This window comes from Leptodactylus fuscus, chromosome 4 (genome assembly GCF_031893055.1).
Source record: "Leptodactylus fuscus isolate aLepFus1 chromosome 4, aLepFus1.hap2, whole genome shotgun sequence".
Taxonomy (NCBI): Eukaryota; Metazoa; Chordata; class Amphibia; order Anura; family Leptodactylidae; genus Leptodactylus; species Leptodactylus fuscus.
Genome location: NC_134268.1, coordinates 55,185,897 through 55,203,022, shown reverse-complemented (window position 1 = coordinate 55,203,022; position 17,126 = coordinate 55,185,897). Strand labels below are relative to the sequence as shown.

At 39.9% G+C, this 17,126-nt stretch overlaps 1 protein-coding gene across 1 annotated transcript in view; it reads right to left on the bottom strand.

The window, feature by feature from the left end:
- CA8 (carbonic anhydrase 8) overlaps positions 1 to 17,126 on the bottom strand; it is a 69,755-nt gene that overhangs the window by 44,291 nt on the left and 8,338 nt on the right. The window contains exon 2 of the mRNA XM_075270464.1: positions 10,459 to 10,650. Coding sequence (XP_075126565.1) covers positions 10,459 to 10,650 — 192 coding nt within the window. The remainder of the gene's footprint in view (positions 1 to 10,458; positions 10,651 to 17,126) is intronic.

The window sequence follows — 17,126 nt, the reverse complement described above, 5'->3', positions numbered from 1 at the left end:
AAAACATACAAAACAAGTAGTAACAAATTGTGTATTACATGGTAGTGGAATGTAAGATCCAACAATAGAGTAATTCATTTTGTAGAAAATAGGTAATAAATACTAATAATAGATAATGTAGATAGTGAGATTTGAGGAATTGAAAACTAATTAATGCTATGTATCAAAAAACAAGGTGATGCAGGTTGTGAGGCTCTTACAATGTCTTGGCAGCATGATAGCTGGGGAGGAAGAAGAAGGGAGAGTGAGAGAAAATGTAATAGAACGGAGGAGAGTGAAAGAAAAAAAAAAAGAGGAGTCGAAGAAAAGTGTAGTAGAGTATAGGAGAAAGAATGGAAGGGTGTAAGAGGTGGAGGAACGAAAAAGGAAGGGAACAAAGGAAGTGGGGGGAAGGAGAGGGAGAAAAAAGAAAAAAAGTTAATGGGATTAGTAGAAAGGAGGGGGGGGGCGGGAGTGAAACTCCATAGGTATAATTGTAACAGAAAGTTCGCGGAAGAAAACTCTGCAAACTTTCTGTCTAAAGAGCTGTGGGAAGAATCGCGATGCGCTGCCGCTGTGATTTTTCCCACAGCACTTTTTGGCTGCAGGTCATCCCGTGGGGCCTTATCCTAAGACTGAAGCCCCATGTTGTGACAACACAGAGATCTACAATACCAAAGTTTTAGAAAATCGGCACGTCAATTATACCTGCAAAAACGCTGGCGTTTTCCATATAGGTATAATAGGGGTAGAAAGTCTGCAGAGGAAAACTCTGCTTTTTTTTCCATCATGTTTTTCATTATGATGTTGCAATTAGTTTCTGCAGAGTTTTTTTCTGCTATGCTTTGCTACAAGGGGCCTTAGCCTCACAGGAGTCTGTCATCAGAACCCAGCCCTGCAGATAGATAGGTAACCTGTATCAAACAGTTTTCTACTTGTAAATCGTTGCCTCCATTGCGGAGATATTGCTATTTTTGTCAATATGCGCTCTTTGAAGCTATGAGGGCATTGCCGCACATCACTTTGGAGTAAAAGCAACTTCCTTATTGTTTGAAAGATCTCATCTGCATATCACCGAAAATGGTGATATCTAATAAAGTGCCATATGGACACACTTTTCTCGGCACAGACTTGGCACCTCACTCTATGAGTAATGTACATAAGCAATTCTACAGATCCTTGGATCATCATCTGTATAGGCAGTATGGTGGGCAGATGCATTACTTCTCCATTATTGACATGTGATTCAGTTCACTGGATATCAATGCCCTATCCCAATTCAAAGGACACTTTTCAATTGGACAACTTCCTTCTGAAATGCAGCCACCCCAGCTGATCAGCACGGATCCGGCTGCTGTAATATTCACTAGATATTTCTTTAGGAAGAATCAGGCTGACAATATTCTCTGTGCAGTGGCGATCACGTAATCCATGACTGCACCGACTCCAGAGCAAGAGATACCTTATGTTCTACAGTAGATAATACATAGAAATCCCATGTGGAGGACTCGCTTGGCGCATATGTTGCAGTCATGGCAATGTGATGCTTCTTAGTCAGCCATGTCTGGAGGTATCATAACCATCATACAGCACATGTCTGATATTGTATAGTGTTACTCTACTATTGTATATGTGTTTTTATTACTACATGCAATACCTTGGAGTAGGACTGTCTTTTTGGAATATTACTTGTATTCCCTAGAGAAACCCATGCATAGTTTGTTGGGGTTCACTTGACGTCCCTGTCTAGCCAAAACAGTGCTTGGAATCTACTTTTTTTTAAATCTGATTTCTAAAGACTTAAACCAGAGAAAGAACATTTGTGAATGTCAGCTGGCATACAACGTTCTTCTCAGGATCACAACAAAGGAGTGTTTAGTGGTGACCGGCTGTTGCTATGAATACTAAGCATTCTATTCATCCCGCTGATAAGGTGAGACTATGCAACAGCCTCTGATATTATTTTACCACTTTTACTTCTTAAGAGAATTTAAAGGGATTTTTTTCAATTGTGTACACTTATCCCCTATCCACCAGATATAGGAATCTGATTTATATTCTGGGACCCCAGTGCTAAGGAGAATGGGGGCCCGCATCATCCTCTATACATATAAGCAGGGACACTGGAGATTGCCATATACAGTGCCAGGATTTACTGGTGTGCTAAACAAATTAACACTAATTAAATGGGTGTTCCAGCTCTGTGATATTACTTACTTGTCCTTAGGAAAGGTCATCAATATCAGATTGTGGGAGTCTGATAAAGGAGCCCCATTAGGATGATTGAAGGGAGTCCAGCAAGGCCATGGGAGCAATGGACATGATGTCACTGACCGGAGGAGAAGTGAAGTTCTCCCAAGCACTACAAACTCTTTACCAACCTAATATTGATGTTGGTCCTAAGGACAGGTCATCAATATCAAATCGCTGGATAACCCCTCCAAGTGTTAGAGAGCCTTCACACAGAGTTTACACTCAATCATTCTGAACGTAAAACTCGTTCACAGTGAGCGGCATAAAAAAAAAAAGATTCCATTGACTTGAAAAGGTGCCGGCATATGCGTGCTCCCCATTTAAATCAATGGGAGGCTTTTTTAACTATTGCTTTCAATGTGATAAGCGCGTATCACATTAAAAGCGATAGGTAAAAAATCCTCCCATTGTTTTCAATGGGGAGCGCGCGTATGTCGGCACCCATTCAAGACAATAGGATCTGTTTTTTACGCCACTCACTCTGAACGAGTTTTACGTTCAGACTGAGCAAGCGTAAACTCCGTGTGAAGGCTCTCTTAGTAAAATATAATTACAATCATTTTAATCTGGTATTTCTTGATGTCTCTGAGGAGATGGAGACAGAACGCTGGATGATGCAAGGAGGCCCAAAAGAGGTAACTTAAGGTGATTATGAATGTTTTTCTATGTTTTTCACCTCCTCTGGGCCTCCACCTATTTATTATACTCCGGGGTCTGAAGAGACCCTACAGTATAATAAGGTCACCTTCACCTTGACATAATATTGGCTGTGTTTGCCTTAGAGAGCTACAAATGGGATTGATAGGTTCCTAAAAGAGTGTTCCATACTGTTTTAAGCCGTTATAAGGTATGGTTCATACCAAAGTGAATCCTGAGAGGATCACCCATCTGTAATGGCCACCTCTCTAGTCACTCCACAGTGATCACAAGATACGAGTTTGGGAGGGCAGATTCCAAGGGTGTGTATATGCAATAACTACCCAAGATGAGAATTCTGAAATCCTTAAATAATCATAAGATGTAACAACAGTGACTGCACTAACGCCTGACATATTGTCTGTAAATGATATTCTTAGACTACAATATTGATGAATTACTCTTATGAAAGGTCACAAATACAGTGGGGCAAAAAAGTATTTAGTCAGTCACCAATAGTGCAAGTTCCACCACTTAAAAAGATGAGAGGCGTCTGTAATTTACATCATAGGTAGACCTCAACTATGAGAGACAAAATGAGAAAACTAATCCAGAAAATCACAGTCTGATTTTGTAAGAATTTATTTGCAAATTATGCTGGAAAATAAGTATTTGGTCACCTACAAACAATCAAGATTTCTGGCTCTCACAGACCTGTAACTTCTTCTTTAAGAGTCTCCTCTTTCCTCCACTCATTACCTGTAGTAATGGCACCTGTTTAAACTTGTTATCAGTATAAAAAGACACCTGTGCACACCCTCAAACAGTCAGACTCCAAACTCCACTATGGTGAAGACCAAAGAGCTGTCAAAGGACACCAGAAACAAAATTGTAGCCCTGCACCAGGCTGGGAAGACTGAATCTGCAATAGGCAACCAGCTTGGATTGAAGAAATCAACTGTGGGAGCAATAATTAGAAAATGGAAGACATACAAGACCACTAATAATCTCCCTCGATCTGGGGCTCAACGCAAAATCTCACCCCGTGGGGTCAAAATGATCACAAGAACGGTGAGCAAAAATCCCAGAACTACGCGGGGGGAACTAGTGAATGAACTGCAGAGAGCTGGGATCAATGTAACAAAGCCTACCATCAGTAACACACTACGCCGCCAGGGACTCAGATCCTGCAGTGCCAGACGTGTCCCACTGCTTAAGCCAGTACATGTCCGGGCCCGTCTGAAGTTTGCTAGAGAGCATTTGGATGATCCAGAAGAGTATTGGGAGAATGTCCTATGGTCTGATGAAACCAAACTGGAACTGTTTGGTAGAAACACAACTTTTCGTGTTTGGAGGAAAAAGAATACTACTGTAATACCTACTGTAAAGCATGGGGGTGGAAACATCATGCTTTGGGGCTGTTTCTCTGCAAAGGGGCCAGGACGACTGATCCGGGTACATGAAAGAATGAATGGGGCCATGTATCGTGAGATTTTGAGTGCAAACCTCCTTCCATCAGCAAGGGCATTGAAGATGAAACGTGGCTGGGTCTTTCAACATGACAATGATCCAAAGCACACCGTCAGGGCAACGAAGGAGTAGCTTTGTAAGAAGCATTTCAAGGTCCTGGAGTGGCCTAGCCAGTCTCCATATCTCAACCCTATAGAAAACCTTTGGAGGGAGTTGAAAGTCCGTGTTGCCAAGCGACAGCCCCAAAACATCACTGCTCTAGAGGAGATCTGCATGGAGGAATGGGCAAACATACCAACAACAGTGTGTGCCAACCTTGTGAAGACTTACAGAAAACGTTTGACCTCTGTCATGGCCAGCAAAGGATATATAACAAAGTATTGAGATGAAATTTTGTTACTGACCAAATACTTATTTTCCACCATAATTTGCAAATACATTCTTACAAAATCAGACAATGTAATTTTCTGGATTTGTTTTCTCATTTTGTCTCTCATAGTTGAGGTCTATCTATGATGTAAATTACAGACGCCTCTCATCTTTTTAAGTGGTGGAACTTGCACTATTGGTGACTGACTAAATACTTTTTTGCCCCACTGTATAAGACCAATGAGGTCTGACACCCCTGCTGATCAATTGCTTGAATAGTCTGAAGTGTTTGGGCAAGCCCTGTAATCTCTTCACTGCTTACCAACCATCGTAATGTACATTTTATAGCACTTGTGTTTGGTATTGCAGTTTAGCTACATTAACTTGAATGAGTCCGAGTAGCAAATAGGCCATGTGTCCGATGGTTGTAACATCATATGGCCTATGAAGCAAAAGGTGGCTCATAGCAGGGACACCAGTTCAGCTCATCTGTGGGCTCCCAGGTACTGGATTCTATGGATGGGTCATCAATATTTTAGTTCTAGAAAACCCTTTAAGGCTAAGGCAACACGTGGTGTAAATGTGAATTCCATCCACACATTGCGAAACAATACACACAGTGGACACGTTGTTATTTCCAAGCCGTTGTGGTTTTGGAAATCGCAGCATGTCAATTTATACCTACGGAAATGCAACAAGATTCCCAATAGCTATAATGGAAAGTCCAAAGAAGAGACTTCTGCAGACTTTCTGTGAAAAGTGCTACAGGAAAAACTGTGATGTGTTGCCACTGCGGTTTTTCCTGCAGCGCTTTTTCGTTGTTGCTGACTACGTGAGGCCTTAGCCTCAGGCCTCATTCACATCAGCGTTTGGATTCCGTCTGGGGGAGTCCGTATGGGGATCCCCCCAAATGGGATACAAATGCAATTGCAAGTGCTGTAAAAGTACACGGACCCCATAGACTATAATGGGGTCCGTGCTCGTACAAATCATGTAGACAGGAAAGTAGATAGGGAACTACTTTCCTGTCTACAAGATCCCTGTGGAGATCTGGTGGCAAGCACACAGACCCAATTATAGTCTATGGGGTCCGAGTGCTTTTACTGTACCTTGCACTTGCGTTTGGTATTACATTCAGGGGGGTCCTCATGCAGACTCCCTCAGATAGAATCCAAACACTGATGTGAACGAGGGGCAGGGCTGAGACCCCACATTGCGGACACAGGTTTGGGGGTTTTTTTTGCAGATTTTGCTGCATTTTTTTTTTACTCAAAGCCACAAGTGGACTGAGAAAAAGGTAGAAGTATAAGAACTTCCTATATATTTCCTATTCCTTTTGTAGCCATTCTTGGGTTTTAGCTATAAAAAAAAAAAAAAAAAAAAAAAAAAAACCATAGCAAAAGCTGCAACAAAAAAAACTGTTTCTGCAAGGTGTGACCTTAGCCTTCGGGTAACCATGAAAGAAACTATTTTTGGACATATTTTGTACTATTTATAAACTACTACTGGTAATTGCTTCTAAATTTTATCAGCCAGAAACGTTCCAGCTCCAAACAGCCATGATAACAGGCACATTGTTTTACGTAATCATCAGCCTACAGAAAAGTGCAGAATAGGCATAGTAAATTAGTAACGAATGCCAAATTGGTCCAGGACAGCACCTCATCTCCATGTACAACAGCTGAATCCAGTGAGGCCAAGGTATGTACAGTCCTATGAAAAAGTTTGGGCACCCCTATTAATCTTAATCATTTTTAGTTCTAAATATTTTGGTGTTTATAACAGCCATTTCAGTTTGATATATCTAATAACTGATGGACACAGTAATATTTCAGGATTGAAATGAGGTTTATTGTACTAACAGAAAATGTGCAATATGCATTAAACCAAAATTTGACCGGTGCAAAAGTATGGGCACCTCAACAGAAAAGTGACATTAATATTTAGTAGATCCTCCTTTTGCAAAGATAACAGCCTCTAGTCGCTTCCTGTAGCTTTTAATCAGTTCCTGGATCCTGGATAAAGGTATTTTGGACAAACAATTCAAGTTCAGTTAAGTTAGATGGTCGCCGAGCATGGACAGCCCGCTTCAAATCATCCCACAGATGTTCAATGATATTCAGGTCTGGGGACTGGGATGGCCATTCCAGAACATTGTAATTGTTCCTCTGCATGAATGCCTGAGGATTTGGAGCGGTGTTTTGGATCATTGTCTTGCTGAAATATCCATCCCCGGCGTAACTTCAACTTCGTCACTGATTCTTGAACATTATTCTCAAGAATCTGCTGATACTGAGTGGAATCCATGCAACTCTCAACTTTAACAAGATTCCCGATGCCGGCATTGGCCACACAGCCCCAAAGCATGATGGAACCTCCACCAAATTTTACAGTGGGTAGCATGTGTTTTTCTTGGAATGCTGTTTCTTTTTGGACGCCATGCATAACGCCTTTTTTTATAACCAAACAACTCAATTTTTGTTTCCAAAATGAAGCTGCCTTGTCCAAATGCGCTTTTTCATACCTCAGGCAACTCTATTTGTGGCGTACGTGCAGAAACGGCTTCTTTCTCATCACTCTCCCATACAGCTTCTATTTGTGCAAAGTGCGCTGTATAGTTGACCGATGCATAGTGACACCATCTGCAGCAAGATGATGCTGCAGCTCTTTGGAGGTGGTCTGTGGATTGTCCTTGACTGTTCTCACCATTCTTCTTCTCTGCCTTTCTGATATTTTTCTTGGCCTGCCACTTCTGGGCTTAACAAGAACTGTCCCTGTGGTCTTCCATTTCCTTACTATGTTCCTCACAGTGGAAACTGACAGGTTAAATCTCTGAGACAACTTTTTGTATCCTTCCCCTGAACAACTATGTTGAACAATCTTTGTTTTCAGATCATTTGAGAGTTGTTTTGAGTAGCCCATGATGCCACTCTTCAGAGGAGATTCAAATAGGAGATCAACTTGCAATTGGCCACCTTAAATACCTTTTCTTATGATTGGATACATCTGGCTATGAAGTTCAAAGCTCACTGAGGTTACAAAACCAATTTTGTGCTTCAGTAAGTCAGTAAAAAGTAGTTAGGGGAATTCAAATCAATAAAATGATAAGGGTGCCCATACTTTTGCACCGGTCAAATTTTGGTTTAATGCATATTGCACATTTTCTGTTAGTACAATAAACCTCATTTCAATCCTGAAATATTACTGTGTCCATCAGTTATTAGATATATCAAACTGAAATGGCTGTTGCAAACACCAAAATATTTAGAACAAAAAATGATTAAGATTAATAGGGGTGCCCAAACTTTTTCATAGGACTGTATATGCTATAAGGGACTCGAAAATGCTGCTTTTTACAGGACCTGCAAAGTGAATGGCATTCTGGCTAATCCCACACATTGCAGAAAAATATCTGCAGTAGAAAAGCTGCCAGAAATCCTCAGAGAAAAACTAAGCAAAAAATGCAATGAAAAACAGTGTAAAAAAAATAGGATGTGTTTCTGCCGAGTTTTTTTCTGCAGGCTTTTTTTGTTGTGAATATGATATAATACTGCATGTGTCCAAGGATATTTAAGGTCCTCTTTAAAACAGATGCCATGTGATGTGAATTGTGAAGGGGCTCCACACAGTATAATATGCTCCCCAGATCCCTCACCTTTACAATATAATGCTCCACAGTGGCACCACATAGTATAATATGTTCCCCAGAGCCCACACAGTATAATATGCTCCCTAAAGCCCCCACAGTATAATTCTCCCCAGTGGCCGCACACAGTATAATAAACTCCTCACTGTAGCCCGACACATTGGAAGCTCATGCAGCTTAAGGTGAACCCCAGAAAAAATTCCATTCAACAAAAATTTGTGATTTTCAGCCCTTTGGTTTGTTTTGGCACTATTACTGTACCCCAGGGTCTCCTCAGACCCTAAAGTATAATTAGTGGAGGCTGGGGGGGGGGGGGTAAGTAAAAATCATTTATACTCATCTTGCCTCAAGCCTTCTGGGCATCTTTGCTACATCTATCTGTCTCCAAAGTGTTATTCAGGTTTCTTAAGGCTTGCAACTGAAGTCATGTGGTGCATCTGATGTCACCACTGAGGCCCAAATATCAGCCTCAGCAATGATGCAGGGTATGTGACATCTGCCACAAGCTGAAAGCAGCCCAAATAAGAGGCTGGGAACTGTCATTCGCCCAGGAGAGGTGAGTTGAGTGTTTTAACAAACTCATCTCCTTTGGGCAGCCTTCTATTGAAAAAGGACCTGGCAGCATGTATATACATCCCATAACGCTGAGCCCCATTCCATTAGTGGTGCTGTCCACAGACAGGTGAGATGAGTGCCAATCTCTGCTGCTGGAGATGTATAGTGGAAATATCAGTTGGGGAATTAGGTTTTCCCTTACCACCATCATGATCCTGTAGGGCCCCTGCCGTCCCCAGCTGGCCGTGAACCTCTTATTCGTGCAGGCTTGGTCTTGGTTGTACCCCCTGTTACCGTGATCATTCTACTTCTTTGGCCATAGCGTGCCAGGGTTCTATATCAGCTGATCAACATTCCAGCTCTAGTTATTTCAGAAGCAACATGATACTGTTCTTGAGCACATACAGAGAAACCTCTTCAAAAGACCTCCTCTTTGAGAAGACCTCCGCCTTACCCAGACCACAGTTTTTGTATCAGATTTTCAGTTGTCCATATTAACCATTTACTTGCAAGACCACTTTTTAATGCAATTTTGTTGGCCATTTCAAAGAGGTTTCATTGTATTTGGGCTCCATTTGTAATTCCCAAGATATTGTAACAGCAAAGTATTGCTTATAATACATAATACATATGTAATTTCATAATACAACAGTGCCTCATAATAATTCCCTTTGCAGGATGTCTTCACCCCGTAAAATCTACATTGCCATATGCAGCACAGCCACGAATAAGCGGCAATGCTCACATGAAGGAGTAAGCAAGTAATAGGTAGGTATAAAAATAAAAAAACACATAACACCCATTAGAGGGAATGTATTACTTAGATTTATTTTTACTAATTAAAACCAAAATTCTGAATAATAATGAGTGCAGATTTATTATCCGTGATGCAGTTTTTGATTACTTTTTAGCTTTTATGGTACAGACGCTATGCATCATACTATAGTTATTATCTGTTTGCATTTTGTCATTTTCTTGACACTTTAGGTCCTTCCTTTTCAATCTGTGTATGGATTGTAAAGTCTAACAATTAGACACATTTACTAACGTTCAAGTGCAAATATTTGGCGCAATATAGACAAGCACCAACCCATCAGGAGGGTCATTTACAACTACCCTGACACCGATTTAGCAAACACAAAGAAAGACATACATAGCAAATATACATAATACTACATCTGTGTTTATTTTCTGATTGTGGATTTTTTTATTCTATTTTCTGTACGATCATGAGGGCAGTCACAGGGAAGAAGGTGAGCTGTTCCCATCAACCAATACCAGTGGTGGATCTGGTGATATCTACCCCTTGTGTTTAATTCAGTAATCAGATAAAATGATTTCCACAGAAAGCGGAGGCGCCAGACTTAATATGAAAGCTGTATAATTTCAGGATTTTAAAGTATGGTGATATATTGGAAATTAGGGAGAAAAATTATCAAAACAAATTTAAAAAAAACAAAAAAAAAACTGTTATAAACAAACAACTATGTTTTTAATTTTTCATTCCTTTAGACAGAGACATACACCATTGCACATATTTTAAGTCTTACCTGATTTTGACTTTAGTAGGATCTGAATTACATGACCATCATTAAAAACTTCACAGTCTCGACACACAACGTAGTTTGGAGAGAGTTTAACTTCTAGCAATGAAGGGTCATACAGGGCCTCCCTAGAATTTATGTTGATTGGAGACTGATATTGTCCATTGGCATCTGGGTAAAGCAAACCCCACTCCACGCCTACAAAAAGATATACATGTAAGTAACGTGTCAGTAAATAGTTTAGTAATAGTTAGGAAGTTGTGGAACACCGGCACCCCCCGAAACCGGCGCGGGGGGTGCCAATTGGCACCATTACATTACAATCCCTGGAGATGCCGGCGGTCATGTTTGACCACCAGCATCGCAGGGGTTAACACCCGCGATCGGACCTGGTTCCGACCGCGGGTGTCACAGGGCATAGTCAGCCGTGTATTACGGCTGACACCCGCAGCACATGGTGCACACACAGGTTCTGTGTACTATTACGGTGGATGTCGGGAAGAGGTTAACTTGAAATACCTCTGTCCCAAAGACACTATGTACAGTTTCTCAGAACACCGTATAACAGCTGAAATAAAAATTAACTTCAACACAAAAGTCTCACCTATTCTCTGAATTACACCAAAAACAAGATACAAAGTTACATTTCATATCCCATACCTTATACACACTACTAAAAGCTTACCCGCGCCTGTATTTACACACTTCTAGAATCACCGCAGACGAAGTGGCGGGTACCAGCTAGTCACATATACAGAACGTGTCATCTATCCCTGAGTTAGATAAAGAATGTACTACCATAATAATTAAACATGTATGTTTGTGACAAGTTCACCATAGCCTCAAGGGCTGAGAGGAAAACATACAAAGAAATGAGTAAAATGCTTTATAAATATGACATATGTGCTGACCATATTATTAATGTTCACACTAAAAATTCCTTTTTATCAATACACCAAAATGTCTAAAATACAGAAAACCTGAAAATAATAACAGCTAAGAATCCATTTTTTCCATAAAGAGTTTCTATAAATGACAGTTCAAAAAGGAAAATAAGAAAATATACAACTCAATACTTTTTACTATCAGGCTGTCCTGGATGGATAGTACAGTAAGTCATCATAAGATCACAGAGTCTAGACAGAGCGGGAACCATAATAATGAGCTTAAATTGACACATATTTCATGTAGTGAGGCTTCATATTTCATAGCAGACAATGTTTGAGTTGCGATGTTTGACTATTTAACTTCTGTTTTGGCAAGTCTTCAATACATCACACTACTAAACTCAGCGCAAGGGAGTAAACTCATTCATACCAATGAGTAGATCGAGTTTATTAGTACAGGGTCAAGAAAAAAAACACAGCAAAATCTGCAACAAAAAAAGTTGTCTGCAACGTGGAGCCTCAGCCAAAGGCTAAGGCCCCACGTTTGAGAAACGTATCATTTTTTGCTGCAGTTTTTTTAGCCAAAGCCAAGAATACATTGAGCACAAGGTAGAAATATAACAACTTCTAATATATTTCCCATTCCTTTTGTAGCCATTCTTGGCTTTGTGTCAAAAAAACGCAGCAAAATCTGTATAATGATACATCATGAAACATGGGACAATTGCAACATCAAGTTACGTAATACATGATCGAGCATAACACGAACACAATAAAATGAGTAAAATGATGTCTGTCTCATTTATATAAGAGAGTGTGGAGTGACGCTAGGTTCAAACCTGCGCTTGGGTTTCTGTTCTTTGGATATGAAAAACAGAAAGCCACTCTGTTGAAAAAGCGGTTTAACCCTGCGGACCCCATAGACTATAATGGAGTCTTCCGAGTTCCGGATGAAAAAGGAAGAGAGAAAAGTCCTGCTAGCATTTTTCAAGAGGAACGGGGAACAATATCCCCGAATGTGCAACAAGGATAGATGTGAATCCAGCCTTAGATGTAACTGGTTTTGGTTTTTTTATACAAGGATTTCCAATTTGGGAACCACATAGAAAGAACCACAAACCAACCGAACAGAACAAAGGGGAAGGGGATAAAGTATAATTGATCAGAGGGAACGGGGGCATGTGTGGTGTGTCCTAAATCATACAATATGGTATAATCAGAATTTAGTAGTCCCTGGAGCTGCAAGAGCACAACATTTTAGTAAATCAGTTAGTGCATCCAATGGATTGTTACATAAAACGCTTAATAGGTGACCATTGTTATTTTCGAGACCACCCCTCACCAGATGGTTGTGTTTCCTTGGGCACCCAGATTAAATTATACGGGTGCCAATCTAATGTATCTAGTAAAATCTAATGATTTACAGTATGGCGCACTTCAACATCTGCTTAGAGTAATATGTGGACTTTAGTCCATCTATAATGTCTTCAGCTCCAGCAGAATAAAGACTAGTATACGAGGACATGTGAGATGACAGATAAGACGCTGCTTCTAAACAAACCTCCATAAGACACTTAGTGCAGATTACGATGACCAGTTAATTTTTTACAACATTTCCTTAAAAGAAGGAGATACAGGGATAGCGGCTACCAAGCTGTCAGTGAACACAAGGTCCATGGGATAGTAAATCATTAACAGGGACCTTGATACCATGGAGAATGACATGGGAAAATAAATCACTGGCACAGCTTATGCATGTGATAGTATTATCTGTTAAGTGTTACACTGTGTGCCAGCATATTCTGTTTATTTTCACTCCCTAGAATCAGGATTCAAGTGTGAAGATATCATTCCATAAAGAACAATTATATTCAGCACAGCACCTGAGAAATGTAGAGCACGGTATATACTCATACACCCTAGAGTAGTCCTACAATTACTGGAAACTAAGACTATTCCATTTTATTTTTTACAACATTTAACAACTATTTAAGCTAATTGGTGATATTTACTTTCAAATTCAGATGATTTCAATTGAAAATGTGTGAGGTGGCATTGTGGGTAATATCACTGTTTTCATTAGCACTCATTTGTATACATAATCTACATTGTGCACTGACAGTTCTGTGATAAAGTTAGCTAATGGCCTTGCATGTAGTTACTCGCTGGCCTTGGCCTTGCATGTAAGTAATCGCTGCTCTGTGAGCGCTTGGACTCTATTTACATCTCGTTTTTATCTATTTGCCTCTGAGAGCACCAGAGTATATTTTCTAATATAGAAAAAAAATATATAAAAATAAAAGGAATGCTGGCGTATGTAAATAGGGCTCTACTTCAGAATACACTGTCTACCAATAAGTATTTGGACACTTTTGGTAGAATAGAAAAACATTTCTTCATATCCAATAGTTGGTAGAACCCAGCAGATGCTTCCTTATGGAAGGTATTGATCCACACAATACTCCTGGATGCCTGGTGAAACTCCTGGTGTATGTGAGCCATCGGTTGGGTGCGGTTTCTCTGGCCATCACTTGTTGGTCTCTATCTCCCAGTTTTGGAGGTCTGCCGACTTGGGGCACATTCTGACAATCACCGCTCACCTTCCACTTCGTAACCACATAGGCCACTGTCAATTTTGGGTAATTCAGTTTGCTTGCTATGTCCCTTGAGGATCGATGATTTCTGTGGTACCCCACAATTACCCCTTTCTCGAAATTGGACAACTCTACACCTCGTGGCATCTCGCATGCAACTAATGCCAATGCTGTTTCCTATTTAACAGCAGAAGAAATGGCGTACATCACGACCGCAAGTATCTTCATTTGCATGGGTGTCCAAATACTTATTTGTAGTCAGTGTATACTGAGTGGATGAGACCCAATAGATACATGTAGTACATGCTGCAGGAGCTTTTCTGGTGTTTACAATGTACAAAATTAAATAGCAAAATGTGAACAGTGCCTAAGCTAAAAGCAAAATATGTGGTCAGATTGTATTTGGCAAAGGAATCCTTTATACTGAAATTGGTTTAATGTTTATTTGTCTCTAAACACAATGGGAAAAATTATGCCAATCTCAATTTAGGCCCCAACCGATGCAGGAAAAAGGAGATTTATGAAGAAGTTCCCGTTTTGTCCAACCCAATCCTCACCCCTTCCACCCATAATGTTGCAGCTGAGGTGCAGATCGGGTTTGTGGCAATTTGGCGTAAGAAAGGGTCTTGCATCAAAAATGCACACCAATATCATCCCTCTACATCAGAATTCTCCCCATTATTACACAACTTTCTGAATAGGTTGATTTGGGATGAGCAATTTAATCAAATTTGTTCAGAATTTTCCAAAATTTACAGATTTTAGTAAAGCCAAAAGTTTTGTTTTGGATGAATCTCTCAAAATTGGTGCAATGAAAGCAACATCGATGCCCTCATTACACCAAACATCTTATCATCAGTTATCTAACTTTTCTTGCAGTTCAATATGGACTCTTCTAGTGACATACTCCCTTTAAATTTAAAGGGGATGGCTATAGTCCTAGAGGACCTTATATTGTCATACATGACTTTTTAAGGCATTCAGGGCACTTTCAATTTGGATCAAATTTATTTGGTCCAAATCATACTTGATGGTTGATTCAATTGAATTAGACCCAATACAAATTTTGAGAAATTTGCTCACTTCTAGTCAGATGAGCATTTCTAGTTTAGTACAAGCAGCCTTGGGTTATATACATAACAGCTAGTGAAGGCAGCAGCATCCTGGAAAAAAAATCATCTTTCATTTATTCACTGGACGGGATATTTTTTTAACTCTTTTTTTTTTTTAATTGAAAAAAAATTAAAAAAAAAAATATATATATATATATATATATATATATACACACACACACACACACACACACACACAGCAGATAAAACTAGAACATCCCAATAAAGGCATGCATAGCCCCCAAAATGAGGAAATGGTGTCAAATTAACAGCATAGTAAGAGCGCCAGCAGCAACAGGAAATGCAGAACAGAAGAGGTGGAATAGGGGATGCATGATGAAAAAAACAAATATAAAAAACCTTCCCGTGTCAAAACATTTCAGCACCAAAGATCATAATATCACCAATGACATGAAAATTTTGGTTTTAAGAAGAAATTTTAAATCAAGGAAAGAGAGACGGATTTATGAGTACAAGTTTATGACCCTGCTTCAAACATTGCAAGAAGGGATGAATCTGTTACATGGGTTCATGGCATCCTACAGAAATCACTGAACTGAGACAGCCATAAAAGACATTCTCTGAACTGATAAGTACATTGCAAACTGATGAATTGTTTATTTGCATGTACCAATAACCTTCTTCCACCCTCCCTCCTGTAATTCTATTCCTGAGTGTCCTTTTGTACATAAATATGCAGCCTTCAGAAATTGTTTTTAGATATACCTGAAGAAGAATCCCAGAGCTTCGAAACGTTGTAATCTGTCATCATTATTAGTTAGCCATTAAAGAAGGTATCAACTACTGAAGACTCTCAAGTTTTTTTTTTATATTTCCTACCCACTGGCTAACACGATACAAAACAAACATTTTCCTTATACGAAAAAAATTATGAAATACATACATTTAAAAAAAAAAAAGAAGTAAATCAATGAATAAATATAGGAAAGGGGGGGGGGGTCAGAGGATCAGGGAACCACCTTCACTCCCAGGATCTCCATTTAGGATGAAGATGTTATAGATTTATATTTACTCAAGTTCTGGTAGACAAGCTAGTAATGCCAGGACATACATCACCGTTATTTAGCGGATCATTCAGACCATCCATAACACTTCTTCAACTTTATGAACCCATAATCTCACCTCTACAATGCCTGGATACATGCCCTTGCCATGTTGGTGAGATGGTGGACAAAAGCAATAGGTCTTGATTGGAATGCCACACAGAAAAAGTAGGAACAGGGCAAAGCCAAAGGCGAGTGATTAATCCATGAACGATGAGACTATCCTCGAGACCTCCCTCCAGATCTAGTCTAAGACAGCCCCCCAAAATATGCAAGAAATTTCTTTCTGCAGCATCACAATTGAAGTAGGTAGATGGAATAGAATGCATCATCCTAGGAAGCTTGGAGGGAACCCGTTACCACCTGGTTCTATTGATGAGTACTATCAGGAGGAGAGGGAGGCATTCCTCACCACTCTCACAGTACAGCGCAATAGGCTCTACTGTGAGGAAGGACGTTCCTGACTGACTGTCAGAAACGCCCTTCTGACAGTGAAGAGCTACGGCACCGGCACTGATAGCTTTTCACCGGGGACATAGAATGAGAAAGCGCACTGTCGGCTTTCTAGCAGTGTATTAAACCGCATGTGCCACTGTTAGAGTTAAGTCCTCCATCTTTGTATTTTGGCAGCCATCTTGTACTCTTTCACATATAAACTGTATAAGTATGTATTTTTCTGCTTAAGTCAAGGAGGCCCCTTGTTAGACTTTAAGGAATGTGATAATGAACGTTAATGCATAGGTTGCTAATCATTATCTCTCAAGGGCCTCATTTTGAGAAGATGCAGCTGACTTTGTATATCTCTTATCTCCTTTACATGATGTATGGACACATAACCAACAAAAGTATTAATCTTATGGTATCTGGGCACTCTGTCATATTTTATGGTATATGAAGGTCACTTAGAGTGTGTATAGACACAGGGTCTATGGAACGTGTCATCTTATCTCTTTTGCCATGATATATACATATAGACATAGTCTGGGATGTTAGCTCACACATAAGTATTTTGAATCC